Source organism: Halichoeres trimaculatus, unplaced genomic scaffold, assembly GCF_033239565.1.
Source record: "Halichoeres trimaculatus isolate MK-OKI-2021-1 unplaced genomic scaffold, fHalTri1.1 fHalTri1_scaffold_5, whole genome shotgun sequence".
Taxonomy (NCBI): Eukaryota; Metazoa; Chordata; class Actinopteri; order Labriformes; family Labridae; genus Halichoeres; species Halichoeres trimaculatus.
Window position 1 is genome coordinate 2,470,001 of NW_027437183.1, and position 25,045 is coordinate 2,495,045.

Here is a 25,045-nt window from a genome sequence, read left to right on the forward strand (position 1 = left end):
GGTTATTCACAGGTCATTTCAAGTGATTTCGAGTTCCTTTCAGATTGATCTCAGGTGCATTTAGGTTATCCAAGGTGATATCAAGTTTATTACAGGTAGTCTCAGGTCTGCCTCCACAAGTCTCAGGTAGATCTCGAGAAATCTCAGGTAGTCCCAGGTCAATCGCAAGTAGTATCAGGTCAATCTTAGGTAGTCTTAGGTCAATCTCAGGTAGTCTCAGGTCAATCTCAAGTAGTATCAAGTCAATCTCAGGTAGTCCTAGTTCAATCTCAAGTCAATCTCAGGTAGTAAGTTAATCACAAGCGTCTCATTTAGTCTCAGGTCAATCTCAGGTGGTCAAAGTTTATTCTCAGGTGGTCTCATGTAGTCTTGGGTCAATTGCCAGTGGTTTCGGGTAAATCTCAAGTAGTCTCATGTAGTCTCAGGTCAATTACAAGTGGTCTTGGGTCAATCTTAAGTCAATCTAATCTGATCTCAAGTTTATCACAGGTGGTCTCAGATCAACTGCATTTGGTCTTAGGTAAATGTCAGGTGGTCTTATGTAGTCTCAGGTCAATTGCAGGAGGTCTTGGGTCAATCTTGGGTGGTCTAAGGTTAATCTCAGGTGGTCTCATGTCATCGCCAGTGGTCTCAGGTACTTCTCAAGCAGTCTAAGGTGGTCTCAGGTCACTCCAGGTGGTCTTATGACAATCTTAGGTTAATGTCAGTTAATCTCAAATTTATCACAGTCAGTCTTAGGTGGTCTCAGGTCAATCTGAGGTGGTCTCACATAATCTCAGGTCAATTGCAGGTGGTCTCAGGTAAATCGTAGGTGGTCCTATGTAGTCTCAGATCAATAACAGATGGTCTCGGGTCAATCTCAAGTCAATCTCAGCTGATCTCAACCTGATACCACAGTTGGTCTAAGGTGGTATCAGGTTAATTGCAGGTGGTTTTGGGTCAATCTCAAGTCAATCTCAGGTCAATCTCAGGGGATCTCAGGTGGTTTAAGGTTAATCTTAGGTAGTCTCATGTAGTCTCAGGTCAATTGCAGGTGGTTTTGGGTCAATCTCAGGTAATCTCAGGTCAATCTCAGGGGATCTTAGGTGGTCTAAGGTCAATCTAAGGTAGTCTCATGTAGTCTCAGGTCAATTGCAGGTGGTTTTGGGTCAATCTCAGGGGATCTTAGGTGGTCTAAAGTTAATCTAAGGTAGTCTCATGTAGTCTTAGGTCAATCTCATGTGGTTTTAGGTCAATCTCAGGGGATCTTAGGTGGTCTAAAATTAATCTAAGGTAGTCTCATGTAGTCTCAGGTCGATTGCAGGTGGTTTTGGGTCAATCTTAGGTGGTCTCAGGTCAATCTCAGGTAATCTCAGGTCAATCTCAGGGGATCTTAGGTGGTCCTAGGTTAGTCTAAGGTAGTCTCATGTAGTCTCGAGTCAATCCAAGGTGGTTTTGTGTCAATCTCAGGTGGTCTCAGGTCAATCTCAGGTGGTCTAAGGTTAATCTCAGGTGGTCCCATGTGGTCTCAGGTCAATCTCAGGTGGTCTCAGGTCAATCTCAGGTGGTCTAAAGTTAAGACCAGTCTTATGTAGTCTCAGGACAATCCAAGGTGGTCTTGGGGCAACCCCAGGTGGTTTAAAGTCAATCTCAGGTGGTCTCGTGTTTAGTGGCTCGGGTTAATCTCAGGTGATCTCTGATGCTCTTCTCTGGACTTCATGCGTGTCCTCTAGCCCAGTGAGCATCTGTGGCCGTGTTAATGCTGACTCCATCAGTGTGTCGTGAGAAGGACGGTTGGACTGAGGGACAGAATAAGATCTGGTAAATGGAGCAGGATAATGTTTTTCTATAAATACCTCTGAAAGGATAGAGTCATTCTCCCAGCATGCTTCAAGGCCGGGGACATCCTTAAAGTCTGAGGAGGGCAGTTTGTTTTTAAGTTACACAATCAATTAAGGTCATTTATCACCAGTTTTAACTTTGAACATCTCTAATATGTTGACTTACTCCTGTTTTTTAATAACATATAAACATGTGCTGAACATTTCCAACCTGGGCACGTTAGACTGCGACTCTGCAGACAGATTTATAACGTCTGAAATGTTTATTGTATTCAGCTTTTCTCAAACCTTTTCTCTCAGAGCTTGGTTTAATGTTCCAGCGTCTCCTCTTGAACGATCGATAAAGTTCATTTGATCTGATTCTCGTCTCTTTGTTTCGTCTTATTTCATCAGAAAGTAATCTGCAGACTCATCACATGCTCCCTGTAATAAAACCTCGACGAGGCTGTTTTTATTTTCTCATTTCTTTTTTGACATCCTTCTTAAGTCAAAGGAGTTTCTCTATGTGAGTGCATCTGTTGTGTTTAAGGTATTGATAAATCATTTATCTGAGGTGAAACAGGAAAAACATTTAGGGGTTTGTGGAGGTCTTTAAACACTCTGCTCTGGATATCTGATCTCTACTGTTAGATGAGGACGGAAGGATGGATGGATAAATACTGAGTGATGACATTAACCTTTCATTTTCCCGCAGGCTGACACACGCTGCAGCTGTTCCTCCGTCAAAAACACCAACATCAAAAACATCTGCAGCTTCAACATCACATCAAACCTCACCTGCTGGAGGTTTTAAAGAAACAAGATGAGAGCAAGAAATCTTGGGAAGATAAAGAAAAAGAAAACCATCAAAAAACTACTAAAGACAAACAACCAAAAAGGAGGATCTGTTTTTATGTGACTGCAGCGCCACCTTCTTGCCTGGAGTCTCACACACACTGTCGTAAAGATGTGACTTTAAACTAGGTGCGTGTTTGTTTTGCAACATATTTTCTTGGTTACTTCCTGCCGGTAATCTACCAATCAGAGCTAACGTATCCTCACTCTTCTTTTTATTGATAGACTCTCAAGTTTGAACAGACCACTGCAGAATAACTGCTGACTGTGGGTTGGAGGCAACATTAGCACAAACAGTTTAGCCCTTTAAGCCTTTAGCTCGTGCTCTATCTCTCTCCTGTTTCTCTTTCTTCTGCTCTTCTGTCCTTTTTCTGTCCGGCAGTTAGGCTCAAGTATCCACCATCACTACAAAATTAATCACAGAAATCGTTTTCAGCAGAGAAAAACACAGATCTCTCTTTTCGTTTCTAAACTTCGTCAGCTCTCGTGGTGTTGTCATAGAGACTCTATCAATCTGGCATTTAAAAACTTTAGCTATTTATTTTTTTAAGTTTTCATTTAACTTAAGTGAACCCTAGTCTCAAGTTAATCACAGGTGGACTCGTAAGGGCTCAGTTCAATCGCAGGTGGTCTCAGGTGGTCTCAGATGGTCTCATACAGTCTTAGGTCAATCTCGGGTGGTCTTGAGTCAATCTCAGGTTAATCTCAGGTGGTCTTGGGTCTTTTTCGGGTGGTTTAAGGTCAATCTCAGGTCAACCTCAGTTGATCTCAAATTTGTCACAAGTGGTCTTTGGTGGTCTCAGGTCAATCTCAGGCAGTCTCAGGTCAATCTCAGGCAGTCTCAGGTCAATCTCAGCTGATCTAAAGTCTACACAGGTGGTCTCAGGTCAATCTCAGGTGGTCTTAGGTTAATCTCAGGTGGTCTGAAGTCAACTGCAGGTTGGGTCAATCTCAGGTAGTCTCAGGTAAATTACAGGCAGTCTCATGAAGTCTCAGGTCAAACGCCGGTGGTCTCAGGTAAATCTTAGGTAGTCTCATGTAGTCTCAGGTCCGTCTCAGGTGGTCTTAAATCAACCTCAGGTTAATCTCGGCTGATTTTAAGTTTATCACAGTTGGTCTCAGGTAGTATCAGGTCATTTACAGGTGGTCTCATATAGTCTTATGTAAATCGCAGTTGGTCTCAAGGAAATCTCAGATGGTCTTATGTAGTCTTGGGTCAATCCCAGGTGGTCCCAGGTAAATCTTATGGTGGTCTTATGCAGTCTCAGGTCAATTACAGGTGGTCTTGGGTCAATCTCAGGTCAATCTCAGCTGATCTCAAGTTTTTCAGTTGGTCTAAGGTGGTATCAGGTTCATCAAGGTTGAATCAGGTTCATTGCAGGTGGTCTCAGGTAAATCGCAGGTGGACTCAGCTCAATTTCTGGTGGTCTAAGGTTAATCTCAGGTGGTCCTATTTAGTCTCTGGTCAATTGCAGGTGGTTTTGGGTCAATCTCAGGTGGTCTCAGGTCAATTTTAGGGGATCTTAGGTGGTCTAAGGTAGATCTGAGGTAGTCTTATGTAGTCTCAGGTCAATCTCAGGTGGTTAGGCATTTAGAAATAACCTTTATTGGTGCTGATGATCTCAGTTTAAAGTGTGGACTAGGATCAGGCAGATATCTAGAAGTAAGACTTTTTCAAGATCACTTGGAAACTCCTCACAGTGGCTTTAAGGATCAGTCACCTCTAATCAGTGGCGATTGCTCTAAGACTGCAAGGGAAGCTCAGCTTCCCCTAAAACGTCCCTAAAAAGTGTTGATATGTTCTGCTGTGTGAACATTTCATTGATAAAATCTGAGCTAGAATTCCATCATCTTTAGTTCAGAATCAGCTCCTATCACAGGTAACTGGCTCCACCTCCTTCTCATTCATCCCCGCAGCGTCTCAGCGCTTTAACACAGTCGGACGCTGAGCGTCTTCTGACTTCAGCGGGGGAGCGTAGAGTGGGTTGTTCCACTGTGGAAACTGGACGGTCATTGGATAAACACTGGGCTTTGTTCTGCCCATCGGACGCTCAGCGTCTCTGGGGGTCTATGAGGCAGTGGGCTGGCCTGGACGCTGGGCTTCTGCATGATGATTGGATGATCTGCCAGAGGCCGAATCCCTTTTTGATTGACAGTGAAATGAGCCAGTCAGAGATCTTGAAGTATAACCCTCCACCAGAGCATCTTCTGTAGAGACGAGCTTCTCCTGATTAAAGCGGCTCAAGTCTTTCGCCCGCAGCACAACGGGCCAAGGCCGTTAAGTCAGTCTAGCTCTGCTGGCCATTGAGAGAACACTGGTAAAATCCCTGAAAAAAACACCTGGTTGGTACGACAGGGTCACAGATCATTTCTTGAAAAGGAATGGAGGGTAGAATGTACGTTTAAATAAATAAAGACCTGAAAAAAATGAGCTTCCCCTCCTTGACTGACCAGCAGCCGCCACTGCCTCTAATCAAATGAACATGAAACACCTGAGAAACAGACTCTGAGATCAGAAGTTATGAATCTTTAACTGCAACAGAAAATGTGCAGAGTCAAAGATGTTTGACTAAAGCGACTGATGTCCAAGTCACTTCTGATACCTGTCCTGTACCTGTACGTGTCCTGTGACTGGAATTCCCTCAAGCTCAAAATCCTGCTGATGACTGAGTGACTCGGGTGATGAATGGGTGACTACTTCCTGCTCTTTGGATAATTTTGGACATCCAGCTCGGCCACAGAAACAGCTGCAGCTGGCGCCGAGAGGAAAAGCTCCACAGCTATTTTAACCTCAGTGTAAATGAATCTGAGGGAGGAGGATATTTATGTTTCTGTGTGTTGGTGATGAAACGCTCAGCAATATTAATATCCAACAGTTCTGATCATTACAGCAAACAGGAAGTGATCCTGATCAGCTGATTGCCCTCATTAATCTACACAAGAGCCGACAGGACGACATCTGACAAAAACAGACTGCCAGGAGGGGGAAAAGGAGAAGGAAGAAGAAGAGGAGTATTTTTTATTGAATGAAAATGTCTGATGAGTTCCTGGGAGAAAGTCTTTGATATTTCAGCAGATTAAAGACCATTTTAACATCATTAAACCTTCAAAGTCTACAGGTTTACTTATTCATCCTTCATCTTCAAAAGAGGATTAGAGCCATTTAAGTCTGTCCTTTTTCCTCTTATCGCCTCCTGTAAGTCTGCCACATTTCATCATTTATTTCAAAATGATGCAGAAATCTTCCTGACACACCACCAGGAGGCGCCAGCAGCAATGAGCAATAAAGATCTGCCTCTTCAGGTTCCTGTTTCTGTAACATTCTCATGACTGGACTTTCTTAGGTTTAGACAGTCATAAATAAAAAGGGCTAATAGAGTTAACGAGGACGACAGAATATAAACAAACAGATCAAACCCTTACACCTGACAAAAAGGGTGAGACCTCCTAACAGCTCCTGCCGAAAGACAAAGTCCTGGATGCCTTTCCTTGTGAACTACACAAACTGTTCTTTCACTTGGCCATCATCATCATTATCATTACAACCATCATCATTATCCTCATCAACATCATCATGATAACAATTATAACCATTATCATTAGTAGGGGTTGGAGAAAAAATCGTAGTATCCGTATTTTTTTGTTTAAAAATGGAAAGGTTTTATTTTAAATATAAATCCTTTATTTTAGTCTTTGTTAAAAAGCTGGGTTGGAAAAAAGTTGAGATGTCATATCTCCTGAACAAACCCTAAAAATAGACTCACATGTGTTGTGCATTTTTGTAGTTTGTAGACATCATCATCAATTAACTTTTTCACTTGGCCTGGTGTGAAAAAAAGTGAGCTGAAAATAGCAAATTCAGGAATATCGAAGAATCAAAATTTTAAATTGAATCGGCACCCCAAAGATCATTAAAAGAATCAAATCGGGAGAAAAGCATATCGTCCCAGCCCTCAACACTACCCTCATCAACATCATCAAAGTTACAATTGTATCCATTATTATTTTCCTAAAAAACCTCATCTTCATCACTATAACATTATGTTCATATATTCATAACATATATTCTATCGTTATCCTCATCAATATTATAATTATGTCAATTATCATTTTCCTAATTAACATCATCTTCCTGACATTAACCATTATCATTTCCTCATCACATTATCAATATAACTATTATCACTTTCCTAATCAGCATCGTCATCTTTATCATTATCTCCATTATCACTATCTTCATCAACATCATCATAATTATAAGTATATTCACCATCATGGTCCTCACCAATATTATCATTATATCCATTATCATTGTCTTAAAAAGCATCATTATCATTACAATAATTACCTTCAACATTATCATTACTGACATTATCATTATCCTCAATTTTATTATCATCATCTTTATCATATCCTCATCAAAATCATCATCATAACTTTCATCTTCATCACTCTAACAATCATCATTGTTCTCATTAACATTATCATTATATCCGTTATCACTATCCTCATCAAGATCATTATCACTTAAATCATGTTTCTAAATTACATCATCTTCAGCTCTATTAAAATTATCATTTTCCTCATCAGCCTTATCATTATAACCATTATCACAGTCCTCAACATCCTCATTATAATTGTGCTCATTATCATTATCCTCATCAACATTTTCATTATAATGTAATCATTTTCCTAAATAAGATCTTCTTCATCCCTAATACAGTTATCATTGTTCTCATCAACATTATCATTATAACTATTATCACTATCCTCATCAGCATCATCATAATTATCATTTAAACCATTATTACTATCCTCATTAGCATCATCATGTTTATCATTAACAATGATAAATGATCAGTTATCACTATCCTCATCAGCATCATCATAATTATCATTCACAATGATAAATGATCAACTATCATAGCATTTTTATCATTATAACCCTTACTATCAACATTGTCTTACTGCCATTATCATTATCACTTATTTTATCATCATTATCAACTTAATCGTTGTTGTCATCATTGTCATAACCAATTTTTGTCATCCTCATTACCATCATTATCACATCATCTCCACTGCCATTATGAGCATGATAACTATCACCATCATCATCCTCATCACCATCATATCCTGTAAAGATATTCTCTGGAGTTAAAGAGCGTAATCTGGATTAGGGATGGTGAGCATGGTGTTAAACTATTCTCTGGAGGACAGGGTAAGATTAAGAGTGTAATCTGGATTAGAGGCAGTGAACATGGTGAAAAGTTAGGAGTCAGATCCTTTCATCTGTAAATGATTAAAAGCTGTCACACACAGATTCAGATTAAAAGCTTCAGCGACTCTGAACGTTCACTTTCTGCCTCCTTTAACTCTGACTGAATGTCAGCTGAGGTCGTCATTCACGCATAAATATCATCAACTTTCTGAGAGCGCGGAGGTTTTATCGTCATATTTCAGTTAAAGTCAAGTTTTATGATCACATATTTCTGAAGGTTCTGTCCTGAATCATCCTGACCTCCAAACACTAAAATCAAAGCTGTGCTCCCAAAGACTTTCACGGTCAGACTGCCAAACCCCTCCTCCTCCTCCTCCTTAATCTTAACTTCCCTTCCTTCTGTTCCCTTCTTTCTTCTTCTCCTCCTTACACAGAAACTCTTAATATAAGCCCCTCCCACATTCACAGTCGAAGCTCCTCCCACTTTCCCACCTGAGTCTTTAGAGATGAAGGCTCAGAAGTAATGTCAGGTAATGAGAGACTTCTCCTCCTCTTAGCCCCTCCTCCTGTAATTACACGCCTCTGTCAGTCCAGGTGTTACACTAATGTTCAACTTGAACTCTGACCTTCAATACCTGCACAGGTAAGTTTGTCTGAGTTTAAATATCCATTATGTACAAAGATTCACTGTGCTTTGAAACAGCAGATGCTTCACTCTGTGGTAAATTTCTGAGACTAACTGACCTTCTCTTTGTCTCTCAGAGGGGAACCAGAAAAACGTCAAAGTGAAACATCACCAGAGAGCAAATTCATCAACACACACTCACACAGAAGCAGCACCTCATCCTCTGTTTGTGAGACAATATGTTCAGATTCAGAAAGCAGACGGAGCTCAGCTGATTAAAGTCTGAAGAAAACATGAAGCTCAGGCCGACGCTGAGTCGACTGCTCCTGAGGAATTCAAAACATGAGCCTCTTTGTGTCAGCGGATCATAAAACTAGTTTACAGCCTGAGACAAACAAACTGAGGCAGGACACAGAACCAAACGCTAAACGCCCTCACTTATTCACACTTCGTTCACTCATTTACACCTCCTTCACTCATTTACACCTTGTTCATTCATGCACAGAGCATCAGGTCACCAAAGGGTCAGACTGACGGAAGCAAGGGTAAAGATTTCCAGACCATCAGCAGAGTCATTTAAACTTTAATAACAGAAAATCACAGATTTTAGTTTTATCTTAAGCCTAATCCTGACCCTGACCCCCTCCACGCCACGTCAAGGTCCACTTACCAATACACGCTGCATCATTAGTTTCTAAACACACTCAAAGCTCTGCAGCTCTGAGCAGTTTGCTCTTGTTTTGTGTCTGGTTTTGAAGATGAGCTGTTAGCATCTCCTCTCTCTGCTGCACAGAGCGCTCATCCTGACAGAGCTCAGATCAGTTTGACTCATCGGTAAATGAGACCCAGTCAAGCTCCTTTTTTTTCCAAAACATGCATTAGAACAACAGCTAGTTAGCTAACACCAGGTCTGTTCACTCAATGCCACCGAAAATCTCTGTATCAGGGAGCTGAAGGGTTGTCACACTTTAGGGGAAGATGTCTTCACGATCCTTCTAGTGAATAATTATCTAAACAATAATTTTTTAAAAAATCTATAAAACTGTTAATGTAATGTCTTATTTTTCGATTTGAAAATTTTTCAAAAAATATTCAAATAAAAAAAAAATGCAAAAAAATATATAAAATGAATTTAAAAAATGTGTTAAGATTTTTTTTTTTTAAATCTAAATTTAAAAAATTTGCAACACTTCCAAAAAAATTTTGAATTTCAAAAAATTGCAAAAAGAAATGAAATTTAAAGAATTTGCAAAAAAATGCAATAACTTTTATAATTTAGTAAATTGGAGAAAAAAAAATTGTATAATTTTTGTGATTTCAAAAATTTCCCCAAAAATATTTTAAATATTTACACAAATGTCAAAAAATAGTGAAAATTAAAAAAATGTGTAATTAAAAAAAAATCAAAATTAAAAATGTTTTCAACACTGCAAAAAAATGTGAATTTAAAAAAAATTGCAAAAAAGAAATGAAATTAATGAATTTGCCAAAATATTAAGAACTTTCATAGTTTAGAAGATTTGCAAAAAATTGTATTATTTTTGTGATTCAAAAATTTCCCAAAAAATATTTCAAGCATCCAAAAAATTCAGAAAATTTGAAAAATTTGAATTTGATTGCATATATTGATAATGTTACTCAACTCATCATTTTTTTTGTTATGTTTGCTTACGTCTTGCCACATATCAAGCATGTTTATTAATCCATCATGTTGTCAGTTAAATAAATCCGGACCAGAATTAAATAAATCCACACAGAATTAAAATCAGTATTTTCTTCCAGATGAGTCTTTTTGTAGATGTAGTTATCTTCCCAGGGCTGTAAAACTTGAGGTTAGCCACAAGTGCATGGAAAGTTGGTGGGCTGTTGATGTTGTAGGAGGTGAAGTAGAGCGGTGGCAGGCTTTATTGACAGATGGGATGAAGATTTAGTTCAACTAAATGTTAACGCAGGATTTTATTTAGTGTCAGTGTCTTTAATCATCAATACCCTCTGGAAGAAAAATAACAATTCTTTATTTAAAAATATTTTTAAAGCTACAAGGAGCCACTGCAGAGGAGTCAGAGAGCCGCAGGTTGAAGACCCCTGGTCTAAAGTAATTAAGGCCGAAGAACAGCAGGAAAACTTGGAGCGGAGTCAAAGAGAGGAACAGGACTGAGACAAAGACTCAGTTAATAAAAGAACATCCACTCTGAGAAAACTGAAGCTGCTCAACCTGCGGACACAGACTGGGGGAGGATGTGTGTGTGTGGGTGAGTGTGTGTGTGTCTTGGGTGAGGGGGTTGCTGGTACATACACTGCGAACTGCTAGCTGTGAGAAACAAAGTGTGTGAATGCAGAGAGAGACAAAAGAAGACGAGCTCAGAGAGCGGCAGCTACGAGTCTGTCAGAGCCGTTTGTTTGGCCCTCGGCCCGCAGGTTTAGTTCCAGACCACAGAGCGTGACGAGGAGGGACGAGGAGGGACGGGACAAACAGGGGACCGGGTCTTCATAGACTGGAGCTGATATCTACTTCGTTAAAACCATTAGAGTCTGCCTCCTGTTCAAGGCTGAGACATTTGACTGGTTTTGTTTTAAAGGAGAGTCAGAAGACAAAGCTCTTAGGATAGGAGAACTTAACGAGGACAGGCAACAGAAATATTTCTAAATGAGTCATGCTCACCTTCTCTAACTTCACCTTCAGAGGAAATATTCACTTTAATGACTGCAGAGAAAAACAGGATCAGGTTTGAACGCAGGTATATCGGATTACCGTTGCACATAATGGTAAATTACTGCTGCACTAAACGGTCAGACCAAGAAAAAAACATTTCATAAGCGCTTAACTACCAAAAATGATTGCAGATGAGGGTGAGGGGTGCAAAAAATTGTCCAAAGAACGAAGAAGATTGTGTCTAACTAAAGTCCATCAGTCTGTCCATAGCATCAAAAATCTCACTTTAGCAAAAGTAAATATATTATATCAGAGTATAACTTTGATTAAGAGGTAATTCACAGCAATAAGTAATAGTGGACATCATGTTGCTTGAAGTGAGGTCGCCACAAAAACTGCTCCCCCTGGTGGCTGGCTGCAGTATAGGTTAAAAAATCCATCTCCCAGTCATTCCAGATGGGCTGTGGTCAAACTTTAAAAAAATAATACATCTGGTAGAAATGTTTCTCACGTCTGATTGTTGTGGTGGTTTGAAGATATCATTTGGCTGCCTTGTATTCAGGTCCTCTTTTTTTCTGAAAAGTTTAGTTTTCATTAGTTATACGAGGTTAAAAACGAGGCTTTACGTCACATTTAATGATGATTGACAGCTGCCGTTCTTGTGTATTTTTCCAGGGATTGTAAAATATGTCGGGAGGTAGAGCCAAGAAAAGATTAGACTCTCCAAAAAAAAAAATTTTACGGGCAAATTTTGGCTTCAAAACCGTACAATGGTAAATGGCGGAGCCACGCTGTCCACTCTACATACAGTCTACAGTCTTAAATTTGTATTTTACCGCAGATTTTTATCTCTGTAGATTCAATGTTTACATTTGTATACCTCCAATGTGGCTGCACATCTGGGTAACTACTAGAGCTGGGATGATATGCTATTCTCAGGATTTGAGTCTATTACGATTTTTGGGGTGCTGACACGAGTCAAATTGCAACTCTTTGATATTTTTTTACCACCAGACCATGAGAAAAAGTTAAATGATGATAATAATGTCTACAGACTATATCAAAAGCCATATTTTCCCATTAAATGCACATCATGTGAGTCAGAGAGAAACACTTTGCCCTGGAGAAAAGTGGTAACTGTTTTTCCAATCCAGTTTATAAACCAATATTGAAATGAAGAATTTGAATTTGAAAAAAACATTGATTTTTTTGACAGAGAATCCTGATTTTGAGATTGCCAGTCAAAAAATCCTGATATATCGTATAACGATTTTTTCTCCTGACCCTAACAGCTGCCCAAATCGTGACGTCAGTGTGAACACTCTTTAAGGGCCCGGTCACACTGGCCATCCTAACCGTGTTCAAACACGATTGCCCCCCTGCAGCGCTGTTCCCCAGCCGGAGAGTACGGCCAGCAGTCACACTACCTCAATATGAACCAGACTTTAGCGGGTATCACACTCAGGCACGGCCCGCCTCCGTCATCGTGAAGTGTCTGCTTACATGAAGCGCGATCTCATCAGAGTCAGCACAATGAGACACAGAGAGCACTGCTGCAACTTTAAGCTGCGTTTCCACTGAGCAGTCCGGGTCGGTTCAGTGCGGTTTGGGACGGTTTGGGACAGTTAAGTCTGATCCCGTTTGCGTTTCCACAGCAAACTGTGCCCTCTCGTGGTGGGCGGGGTGTAAGCTGGATGCCGGAAGCCGCAGCTGGTAAACAATAGCGCGACGCCGTAGCAGCTTACCCCGCTATTAAATCCAACAAAGAAGACAAACGCGACACAGTAAACAAAGAGCACGGATGGAAGACAGGGAGCATTTGTCCTCTCTGTGATTTTCATGTAGCTCTTTGTTACAAAGTGCAATCAAGCTTCGTTTCAAAGAAGTCTGTGAGCCGCCAGGAGAAATGCAGCCGCTGTCGGGGTAAGTGACGATTCCTTTGACCAATCAACCGTCTGCAGTGTTGTTGCTCCACCTCCCGAGAGCGGATCGGTTCAGTCTGGCACCCATACGAAAGGGTCCCAAAAAAGTGGGACGGCTCGTCTCGGTTTTTAGGGATCCGTCCCGGGATGAGTCAGTGGAAACGCTGCTAAAAGCGCACCATACCGAGACGAACTGACCCGGACTGCTTGGTGGAAACATGGCTTTGGAGACTTTTGGACTTGTAGTGAGTCGTTTTCACCCGACACAGCCCTCTAACACCCCCGCTTCGTTTAAAATGATTGTCGAGAGATGCGCTCGCGGAAATCATATATCATGGATCACACACGCTGCTTGTGCTCGTGCATGAAGTGAAGCCCAACTCTCCGAAGTGTGCCAAAGCACGGAAGCAAATCGTGCTTGAGAACGGCACAGTTGCGGTCACACTGGACATTCAAAACGTGCTTGGGGCAGGGGTACCATAGCTGGCACATGAGTCTATTTTTGGCACGCAGAAAATAATTACTCTGAGGCAGAAGACAAAACAAATGGATAAATAATAACAAAACTATTGTTCTTAATTTAAGGCTTTTCTAGAAATTAAACAATTAAAAATTTAACAAATGACATTAAATACTAAATTAAAATCAGGACTACAAGTTCGCGAATGTGACTTGCAAGAGTGTCCCTGCAAATCTCTTGTGAGGTCAGTCTGCTAGCTCACAATTGCATGTGCTTAGCGGTGTTATCAAGGCAAACAAACCAAGTTCCAGTCATTCTTTCCAACATAGTTGGAAAAGGGAGTTTATATTTATTACCAGAGATCGACAGAGATCGGCTGATATGAACCCTTTGCTGCGAAAATGATTTGCTGACAGGGAACACAAAAAGGAGACTTTTCTATCGACTGTCGCTGATTTTATGAAACCGTTTTATTAACTCACAACCTATTTTTCATCCTCTTAACACCTTTTTGTAAACTTAACATCTTTTTGCAATTTCAAACTATCTTTTAACTAAAAACTCTGATGATCTTTGTGTGTGTGTGTGTGTGTGCGTGTGTGTGTGTGTGTGTGTTCAGGTATTCTTCACTTTGAACTTTAAAGGGGCTTTTATTCCCATCTCTGTCCAAACATGTTGGAACGTCCCACCTGTGTCCTGCTCATTGCTTTTCCCACACACACACCCTCCACTCACACACACACACACACACACACACACACACACACACACACACACACACACACACACACACACACACACACACACACACACACACACACACACACACTCCTCCCTCCTCCTCCTCCTCGAACACCCTGACCTCCCCCTCGCTCCTCGCCCTGATGATCTCCCTTCAAAGAGTGAACTGAATGTGGGAGCAGGAAGTGTTGGAGCGCTCTCAGGGTGGGGGGTGGCCGCAGGTTTAAAGGAAGAGTGTAAGAGAGTGTGTGTGTGTGTGTGTGTGTGTGTGTGTCTGTAATGGTGTGTGTCTTTTCTATAATTACGTTGATAACACAGCAGCAGCAGAGGAAGCAGATCCTCATTTTCCCGCTCAGAGCCGTGTTTAAGGCTTTTAACAGACATTACCAGTTGTTCCAGGTGATGTTTTTCCAAAGCGCACACCTGAAACCTGAAAACGCCGTTATTTACCTTTAGTCTGAACAATCACAGAGGAGAGGAGATACCTGAGCGCTGAGTCACCTCGACACTCTGACTGTGCTGCTGTTTTAGTTTTTCTGGTCCACAGGAGAAATAAGCTCAGACATCAGACCCAACCTGCAGCACATCTTTTCCTTTCTTCTTCTCCAGACGAGAATTATGTACAAAAAAAAAAAAAGATCAGACAGAAAAACATCAAAAAAGCGGAAACATCCGCCTCCAAGACACCTTCACCGAGCTGCTGTGAGGTGTTCACTGACATCATGAAAAGTCTGAGACTTCAAAGTCGCTCCAAAAAAAGAAACATAGGAGTAAAACAAATAGGTCATCACCATCTTCATCCATCATCATCATCATCATCATCATCATCAGGACACACCAAAAACTTCACCTTCACCTCTTTACTCTAACCATCATCATCATCATCATCATCATCATCATCATCATCAATCATCATTATGATCCTCATCATCATCTTCTTCATCACCATTGTCATCGTCATTATCATCGCCAGAACCACGTTGTCCATATCTTCATCACTATTTTATCATCATCATCATGACCATCATCATCATGACCATCATCATCATCATCATCATCATCATCATCATCATCACTTCAAAGCTTGATTGAAACATTAAAATAAAGACCTCCTTAAAAATAAGAAAAACAACCAGCTTTCATCACATAACAAAATTAACCCACACACACACACACACACACACACACACACACACACACACACACACACACACACACACACACACACACACACACACACACACATAAAACACATCAAGTAGGACTGATCTAATCCCCGCTGAAGGCAAAAAAAGAATTATATTGGAATAGAATAGAGTTACAGTAAAATGAAATGAATAGAATAGAATAGAATAGAATAGAATAGAATAGAAAAGAATAGAATAGAAAAGAATAGAGTTACAGTCAAGTGAATTGAAAAGAATAGAATAGGATAGAGTTACAGTCAAGTGAATATAATAGAATAGAATAGAAAAGAAGAGAATAGAATCGATTAGAATAGAATAGAAGGACTATAATAGAAAATAATAAAAGAGAGTTACAGTAAAGTGAATAGAATAGAATAGAATAGAATAGAATAGAATAGAATAGAATAGAATAGAATAGAGTTACAGTTAAGTCAACTGAATAGAATAGAAAGAATAAGATAGAGGTACATTCAAGTCAATAGAATAGAATTGAATAGAATAGAAAAGAATAAGATAGAGGTACATTCAAGTCAGTGGAATAGATTTGAATAGAATATAATAGAATAGAACAGAATAGAATAGAGTTACAGTTAAGTCAATTGAATAGAATAGAAAGAATAAGATAGAGGTACATTCAAGTCAGTGGAATAGATTTGAATAGAATATAATAGAATAGAACAGAAAAGAGTTACAGTAAAGTGACTTAAATATAATAGAATAGAACAGGAAAGAGTTACAGTAAAGTGACTAAAATATAATAGAACAGAATAGAATAGACTGAACTCACAGTATGCAGCACTCCCTCGTAGATACAATCTCCTGTGATGACAAAGAGACGATCAGACGTTTGTTCAGAAATCTTGAATCTTGAAAAATCTGTCTCTAACATGCAGCTGGTTCTTTTAGGATAAATCATCATCATCATCATCATCATCATCATCATTACAGGTAGGAGCAGATCAGTCAGGTATAAGATCAGACATTTTCTAAGTTAATACATAAAATTAGGAAAAAGCACTTACAGTCCGTTTAACATTAAATATTTTGTTGTAAGAAATGAAAAGACCACGGATCAGACGTGCTTTATTTTCTCAGGTGAGCACAGGTGCTCTAACAGAGAAGGTTTTGTACCGTGTCCTTGGGTTCCTTGAAAAGCGCTTTGAAGAGAGTTTTATTAATCTTATTATCAACACTTCTCACTGACCCGTCCTTAACGTGAGTGTGTGCAGCAAAGTTAAAATTTACTGATTCATGACCTGAAAACAGAAGAAGCTGAGAGCTGCTGGGAGCCAGAGGACAGGACCAACACATAATCTTTATGATGCTAATCTGGGTTTACAATGGTAATCTACAGTGTCTGATGTTTATCTGAGTTTATAATGTAAATCTGAGTTTATAAAGCTAATCCCACTTTATGATTTCAATCTGAGTTTACGATGCTATTCTGAGTTTATGATGTGAATTTGCAGTTTACAACATTAATCTGAGGTTTATGATGCTAATTTCAGATTTTCATTCTTATCTGAGTTTATGATGTTAATTTGAGTTTTATAACATTTCTCTAAATTTAAACTGTTTGAGTTTAAGTTGGTAAATTGAGTTTTATAATGTTACTCTGAGTTTATGATGTTAATCTGTTGAACTGATTTTATTTTATCATTTTTCTTAGTTCATGATGATTATCTGAGTGTGTAATGATAATCTGAGGTTACGATGCAACTCAAAATATATGATGTTTTATGAGATCATGATTTCAAATAACTGAAAATTTATTATTTATAAAGATTTAATCTCACTGATTTTTCAGCAGATGAAGACTTTGATTTAGTTTACGTTGAATCTAAAAAATTAAAATTAACTTCTTCACTTTTTTCAGGGGTTTAGATCATGACAGGGCTGCATATTTAATCTAATAATCTAAGTTTTTAATGAGTTTTAATCCAGATTTTGTTAATTTTAGGTCAAAATGCTGAGTCATCAACACAGAGAAATGGATTTAATTTTAATTCAACTTTATTTCTTGGATAATTTTAAGCCTGAGGGATTAAAAAGTTTTAGCCTGAACCTTAAGCCTCAGTGTCACCTGCTCAGAGTCCTGGAGGAGGTCCTGGAAACCCCTCAGGATCCTGGAAAGAGTTCCAGGGCTCCTGAAAGTCCCTCTCTGTTTATGGATCAGTTTAAAACATCTGAGTCAAACTTTCACTCTGCGAAAGGATTCAGAGGGTACGGAACTGACCCGGATCAGGTCTGGGTCTGACCTGGGTCTGCAGTGACTCATATGTGGGTCTGCTTGGTGATGGTGGTCTCTGGAAATCCTGACCTACATAATCGGGAACAACTGTTTCGGCGCTCAGAGACGAAAATACTCACCGTGGATCCCGCAGAGCACCGCAGCCAGAGAGCCGACGAGGAGCCAGCACACAGCCATGATCCGAGCCGGGTTACCCCAGGTCCGGGTCCAGGTCCAGGTCCGGACACGAGGTTGTTATCGCGCTTGTGTTGTCTCTCCAGTAAAATCAGAGTCCGCTCATTCTCCAGGAGGAAGAAAACATCCAGAAATCCTCTGCACGGCTCCGAGCTCCGGATCCTCCGCGGCGCTCCAGGCAGGAATGCGACTCAGACCCGAGATCCAGTGGGCTAAATCCACCTCCTGCTCCTGCTAAAACCCGGAGGACTGAATCCACCTCCCCCTCTGCCCAGGCAGGGGGACAGATTCCGCCTCCCCCTGCTCGCTGCTCCTCCGGTGGGGAGGAAACTCTGCTGGAACCGGTCCTCAGACCCTGATTTGCAGACTCTGTCCCCCTTTAGAGCACCGCACCGTGCGAGCTGTATGAGCCGGATCGTGCAGTGTTTGAATGTTGGAGTCTCTTCTTGCAGTGACTCTCTGCTCCAAGTCCTCAGCTTCTTCTCCTCCTCCTCCTCCTCCTTCTGAAGGAGGACGTCCCACCTTTTCTCGACCCCCCTCAGCCCTACGCAGGTAGAATGACCTCACCTGAGGGGGTATGTGTGAATGAATTTATTTAACATCCATCTCTGTCACAGGCTGGGAACTTTATTTACAAAACTTAAAAATATGTCACTGATAAAAACAGCATCAATAAAAAATACTGACTTTTTATTTATTTATTTATTTATTTATTTATTTATTTATCCCCTTGGGGTCTTGATTTGCACAAATAAGTTCATTTTATATTTAATAAGACTGTTTTATGTTTCACAGGAAAATTAAATAATGTTAAGGGGGGTGTATACAAGTGTGTAGGGGAGACCAGGAATGGTTGTAACACGTTTTGCTTCAGCACCTTCAACTCACTGAATTTTTGAGTCAAGAGTTCTCAAACTTTAAAGCAAAGTTCCCACATTGGTTTACAACAAATGGCACCAAATGGCTTTGTTGGTATAAAGTTTCTTTTTTCTTTTTTTTTCTTTCTTTTTTTTTTTAATAATTGACATATTAAGAAAAAAGTAACACCATTAACCAAAAATAAATCACATAATAAATTAAAAACAAAACAAAAACTATCTATCAATGTGGCAGATTAAGAAACAGGGATTTAAATATATATATATATATAAATATATATATATATATATATATATATATATATATATATATATATATATATATATATATATATATATATATATAAAATTTTATTTTATCATATTTATTTATTTATTTATTTATTTATTTATTTATTTTGGGGGGGGGGGTCAGGTGACCAAAAACTGAACTCTTTTATAAAAAGACTGAATCAATTCAACCTCGGACCCAGTTTATTCAATCACCCAGTACCTGTTATCAACAAAGGCACCTGTAACCTATTATAAGCACATTTATCAATAATTTATTTATTTATTTTATTTATTTCATTCTTTTATAAATACAAATTGATACAAAGAAAAATAAAAGATTCTCCAAACTGAATGAAAAGGAGCAGAAAGAAGAAAACTCTTTTTGTATCTGCCCCTTCTTTCACAGGATATCAATCAACAATCACATGACAATAATATTTAAAAAAAAAAATTACAAAACAGAACAGCTTCAGGCAAACATGCCTTTAACATTTCATTCTTTTCAAAAAAAAAAAAGAAAAAAAAGAAAAGAAGAAACACTCCTAGATCTGACTGAATGAATTATTCTCAATAAATACTTTGTTCTTTACAGAGCTGAATGTGCTGACAACAAAATCAAACACACGGAAATCAAATCTGTTAACCCATGGAGGTCTGGATTTGGAGTCACACTCAAAATTAAAGTGTGAAAACACACAATGGGATGATCCAACTTTGATGCAATGTCCTTAAAACAAGTCAAATGATGTGCTCAGCTGGATTCAGGTCTGGGGAACAGGCGGGCCGATCCAAAGCATCAATGCCTTCATGTTACAGGAACTGCTGACTCACTCCAGACACATGAACTCTAGCATTGTCTTACATTAGGAGGAACCCCGGGCCAACTGCACCAGCATATGGTCTCACAAGGGGTCTGAGGATCTCATCTGGGTACCTAATGGCAGTCAGGCTAACCTGCTTTAACCTGTGAAGAGCGCAGACGCAGACGCAGACGCAGACGCAGCAAACCTTCTTGCCACAGCTAGCATTGATGGGCCGTCCTGGATGAACTGCACTACCTGAGCCACTTGAGTGTGTTGTAGATTCCGTCTCATGCTACCACTGGAGTGAAAGCAGCGCCAGCATTCAAAAATGACCAAAACATCAGCCATAAATCTCAGGAACTGAGAAGTGGTCTGTGGTCTCCACCTGCAGAACCACTCCTTTATTGGGGTGTCTTGCTAGTAGCCTATAATTTCCACCTGTTGTCGTTTCCATTTGCACAACAACATGTGAAACTGATTGCCAATCAGTGTTGCTTCCTAAGTGGACAGTTTGATTTCACAGAAGTGTGATTGACTTGGAGTTAAACTGTGTTGTTGGGCCCAGAAATATTTCTTTTTATGGGGCCCAAACATCCCTGGCAGCGCCCCCTGATGGCAGAATCACCTCGTTACCTGACCTTGTTTACATTCTTTGCTCTTTCAGTTTAAAAGCCACACATTGTATCCTACTTCACCTGATCCTACCTGGCTCTGACTCTGGGGTTAAACCCACTGTCACACCTGGGAGGTTACACCTTTAAGAGGAGGAGCAAAAGGTGTAAACAGGCTGCATTAGAAGGTAACAGCCAATGAGAGGGGGAGCTCACAGCAGCTGTCACACCTGGACATTTGGACAAAGCTGAGGTATGGACACCAAGTATAAAACTAATGGGACACACATAAAAGAAGAGGACCTTTACTCTGCAGACATAGTTAGACAGAGGTTATGCTGCCCCCTACTGTTCAGTTATTAGATCTGTTAATAAGTGAGTGGACACACACAGATCACTTGTTATAATGATAATAAAAAAAAGTATTTTCCTTTAGTTTTCTGAACACTAAATAAAAATCTTCCACACTCTGATTTATCTCATACATTTTATTTAATCTTTCGTACACAAAAAACACAGTTTATACATTTTCAGTTATTTATATTAAATGTTTATAAATAACTACAACAGGCGAGTCACTCCTCCTTCTCCTTCTCTTTCTCGACGGGTTTTGAAATGAAGTCTTCACTCCTGAACCACAAGGCCTCACTCGTCTGACTCGCCACGATCGAACGCTCAATGAACGGTCCTGAGAAGGAGGAGGAAGAAAAGGAGAAGGAGGAGGAGGAGGAGGAGGAGAGGAGACGAAGAGGAGGAGAAGAAGGAAGAAAAGGGGAATTAACAGGTTTAGTTATCTGATACTGAATGGGTTAGTAAAGTTTCACTAGTTGAGTTAACGCTCTAACTAATAGTGGACTGATAAGTTATCCTCCTTCGATTAACTGTGTAAGTTATTAAACTCATACACAACAGGTTAGTTATCAGCCAGTTACTCATTTGATTAGGGTTAGGTTTCTGACTAATACTGGGTGGGTTAGATATCTAATTATTAATGGATGGTTGGTTATGTTAATAATAATATTTGGGTTGGTTAACTTACTATTACTGGATCACCAAGTTATTTAACTACTACTAAGTGATTTAGTTATCCAACTATAACTGAATGGGTTAGTTATGTGAATTGTAATGTTTGGGTTAGTTAACTTACAACTGCTGGCTGAGTAAGCGATCTAACCATTACTGGGGGGGTTATTCGTCTAATTAATGCTGGGTTGGTTAGAATGAGTTAAATAGTACTGGCTGACATAAAGCAAACTGAGTGGGTTAGTTAATCTGACACATACTCACTGTGTTAGGGTTAGTTTTCAAACTGTTACCTGATGGGTAAGTCATCTAAAAAAAATAATGTTTGAGTAAGACGTCAAACTCTCTAGATGGGTTAGATGTCTAACTGTTACTAAATAGGTTAGTAATCTTATTGTAATTGGATGTGTTGTTGTCTTACTATTACTTACTAGGTTAGATATCTATCTTTGACTGAATTGGTAAGTTATCTTAATAATAATGTTTGGGTTAGTTATCTTACTACTTGATGGGTTAGTTGTCTATGACTGGATTGGCTAGTTATCTTACTTTTACAAGATGGGTTAGTTATCTAACTATTTAGGTTAGGTTTCTAAATAATGTTTGGCCTAGATATCTCACTACTTGATGGGTTAGTTATCTAACTTTTAATGGATGGAAGAGCTATCTTAATGATTTTGGAGTGGTTTAACTTTTTTTGGATCTGTTAGTTTTCTAACTATCACTGGATGGGTTAGTTATCCTACTATTACTGAATGAGCTAGTTATCTAAATAATACCATTTGGGCTTGTTATCTAACTTTAACTGGATGGGTTAGTAATCTAACTATAGCTGGATAAGGGATTGGATTATTTATCAAAGTAATACTGGCTTGGATTGGGATTAGTTGACTAGTTAGTACTGGCTGACGTAAAGTGAACTAGAAGACAGGGATTATTTCAACATCAACTATCATTAAGTGATGATGATGATGGTTTATGTGATGATGATAAAAATGAGAATGATGAAGATGAGCGGCGTTGTGGTCTCACACACCTTTGTCAGCAGGTCGGTGTGAACAGACGTCTTCCAGGATTGTTTTAAGGTTTTCATAGATTTGATTTTCGTCCATGTCGAGCTGTTGAGGCAGGAAAGAGTTAAAAAAAACATCTGGACCAATGATAATATTACAACTGTTAAATTAATACCAGTGGTATCAAATTTACCGTGGCGATCTGCGTCCTGACGTAACACTCGTCCTCTACCTGGTACTCGTGCCCCGTTTTGAATAAATCCAACATTTTGAGGACGCTAACTCCAACTGAGCCTGAAAAAAGAAACACATCTGATTGACGTCTGCTCCGAGCAACAGTGTAACAACTTTTTTTTTTTTTTTTTTTTTACCTCTTCTGCTTTTTGGAAACTTTTTTCTCAGTTTGTTTTTCAGTGGGGTGAGTTTCTGCAACACATCTGGAACAGCCACATAAAAATCTGCAGAAATCTCATCATCCAGGATCTGAAATGATCAAAATCACATCAAACTCTTTGCACCACAGCCAAAAGTTTTTAAAACGACATGAAAAGTTAATAAAAACCCCATCATTCAACATTTGATTGGTCAAAGATGCGTCAGTGCTGATCTCTGATTGGTTCAGTTTCAAAACAATGTAAACGTGTGCGACTCACTGGCTGAATAAGCTCCGCCCCTCCTGCTACCACCGCTCCATGTTCCTTAGACAGTTTCACCTGATCAGGGTCCTTAACACACACACACAAGAATGTTTAATGCAGCCTCATAGAAACTTTATCCTATCAAATAATCCAGGATAAAAGAAATGCAGATAAAGGTTTTATTAGAAAAAATAAATCTGAAATGATGCATGAAAGATTTTACCTCTGTGAAAACTAAAACTGTGTTCAGCTTCGTCTTAAAGGGGTGAGGGAGATGAACTGTGCTGACGAATGCGTCAACTCGTCTCTAAAACCGAAACAAAACATGAAGGATTAAAACAAATAAAAGATTCATCAGACCCCTGACATCACATTTTTAAATCTTAAGTTGAAAAAGTTCAAACCTTCTTCTCCAGCTTCATGTCCAGCCTGAAGTCCACATAAACCGGCTGGTTTGGGGCCGTGAAGTCCAGGGCCTGAAAACTCTTCAACAGGTGGATGGCGTCCAAGGCGTTGTGAATCTTTCTGGGGTAATGCCTTATCACATACACGTCATCGACAGGCACCCACGCCGTTTTCCCGAAAGGTTTATGTCTGTCTTTGTCATCGATCACCTTCTTTTCCTTTTTCACCTCCTTCGATGCCTCGTCTTTCTTCTCCTTCTTCTCCTTCCTCTCAGCCCTGTCAGACAAACATCATCACAGTAAAATACAATAAACCGTCTCCTGACTGATGCGTGAACACACATTTATTTTGAAATGAAAAACATTTTAAGATGATTATTTTTTTTTCAAAGAAAGTTGAATAAACTCACCACCCAGAGGCAAAGGTCCTGGCAGGTAACACACCTGTGTGGGTGGGGCCTCTGGCTGCCAGTTGCCTCTGACATCCTGCTAACACTAAAAATAAAAAAAAGAATTAGACGTTAAAGACATGTTTCGTTAAAAACAAAACATCACTTTTCTGGAAAAGGAAAAATTAAACCATCAAATAAAAAAAATAACGTGTTCTCTTTTTTAAACACATCACATGAGACAGAGAGAGGGGGAGGTAAAGGGTGAGTTTAGGGCTGAGGATGTTTCAGACAGCAACCGGGCGAGCACTATGCTAAGCTAAGGGGTTGTCCGGACTTAAAAGACACCGGGCAGAAACAAAGAGGACGGACAGAAGGATGCAGATCTAAATACTCCGATACATAATGCTCTCTCCACTGGATTACAGGTGGGATATATTCATTACAGTAACATGTAGATATATGTAAACACCTGACCTCTCAACACGGTGCGCGTGCAGGTCGCCATGTCCGAGAATGATGCGAGTCCGTAGGTAAACAATGGCGGTCGTGAAAAGTTCCGGCCTAGCTCCTGCTCACTAAAAATATAATCAAAGTTAGTTTTCAACCAGTCTTTCCAACGTAGTACCCCTCCCCCCCCTTTTCCTTTTTTTTTTTGTTTTTTGTTTTTTGTTTTTTGTTTTTTGTTTTTTGTCTTCTCAGCAAATGCTCATTTGGTAACCTCTTTTTAATTTATTTATTATATTATTTAATATATAATTAGAATTATATTTTATTTTATGTGGGTATATGTATATGTATATATATAGTTATATTATATATATATTATTTTATTTTATTTTTTAAATGTTTTATAATTTTCTTTGAATGCAGAGACAATGGATTTTGTCAGGGGAAAAAAAACTGAAAAAAGAGAACATTGTACATTTAGAATTTATATCATTGTATTTCATTTGATTGTGTCTCAAATGAAATATTTCTTTAAAAAAAAAAGTTTTCAACAGAGTGTAAAAAAAAAATTTAATGATTTATTTACACAGTATGATTTCAACATTAAACCAATTTATTAACAGAGTATGATGATAATTTTAAACTGATTTATTTTAAGAGTATGATAATAGCAAT

The 25,045-nt window shown here is 39.2% G+C and overlaps 2 protein-coding genes across 2 annotated transcripts in view; both read right to left on the reverse strand.

Annotated features, from left to right (window-relative positions):
- The window catches only part of fras1 (Fraser extracellular matrix complex subunit 1), a 113,639-nt gene extending 95,293 nt beyond the window's left edge, over nt 1–18,346 (reverse strand). Inside the window, exons 1-2 of the mRNA XM_074670703.1 lie at nt 17,834–18,346; nt 16,251–16,282 (exon numbers count right to left, since the gene is read on the reverse strand). Coding sequence (XP_074526804.1) covers nt 16,251–16,282; nt 17,834–17,891 — 90 coding nt within the window. The 5' untranslated portion in view covers nt 17,892–18,346. The remainder of the gene's footprint in view (nt 1–16,250; nt 16,283–17,833) is intronic.
- A 2,580-nt stretch (nt 18,347–20,926) lies between these two features.
- On the reverse strand, nt 20,927–24,496 carry mrpl1 (mitochondrial ribosomal protein L1). Its single transcript, XM_074670976.1, has 9 exons — nt 24,398–24,496; nt 23,942–24,026; nt 23,532–23,808; nt 23,351–23,434; nt 23,143–23,214; nt 22,861–22,972; nt 22,683–22,783; nt 22,513–22,594; nt 20,927–21,141 (listed from the first exon to the last, which is right to left on the reverse strand). The coding sequence occupies exons 1-9, from the start codon at nt 24,426–24,428 to the stop codon at nt 21,029–21,031; spliced, it is 957 nt and encodes a 318-aa protein (XP_074527077.1). The 5' UTR covers nt 24,429–24,496; the 3' UTR covers nt 20,927–21,028.
- Between the last annotated feature and the right edge of the window lie 549 nt (nt 24,497–25,045).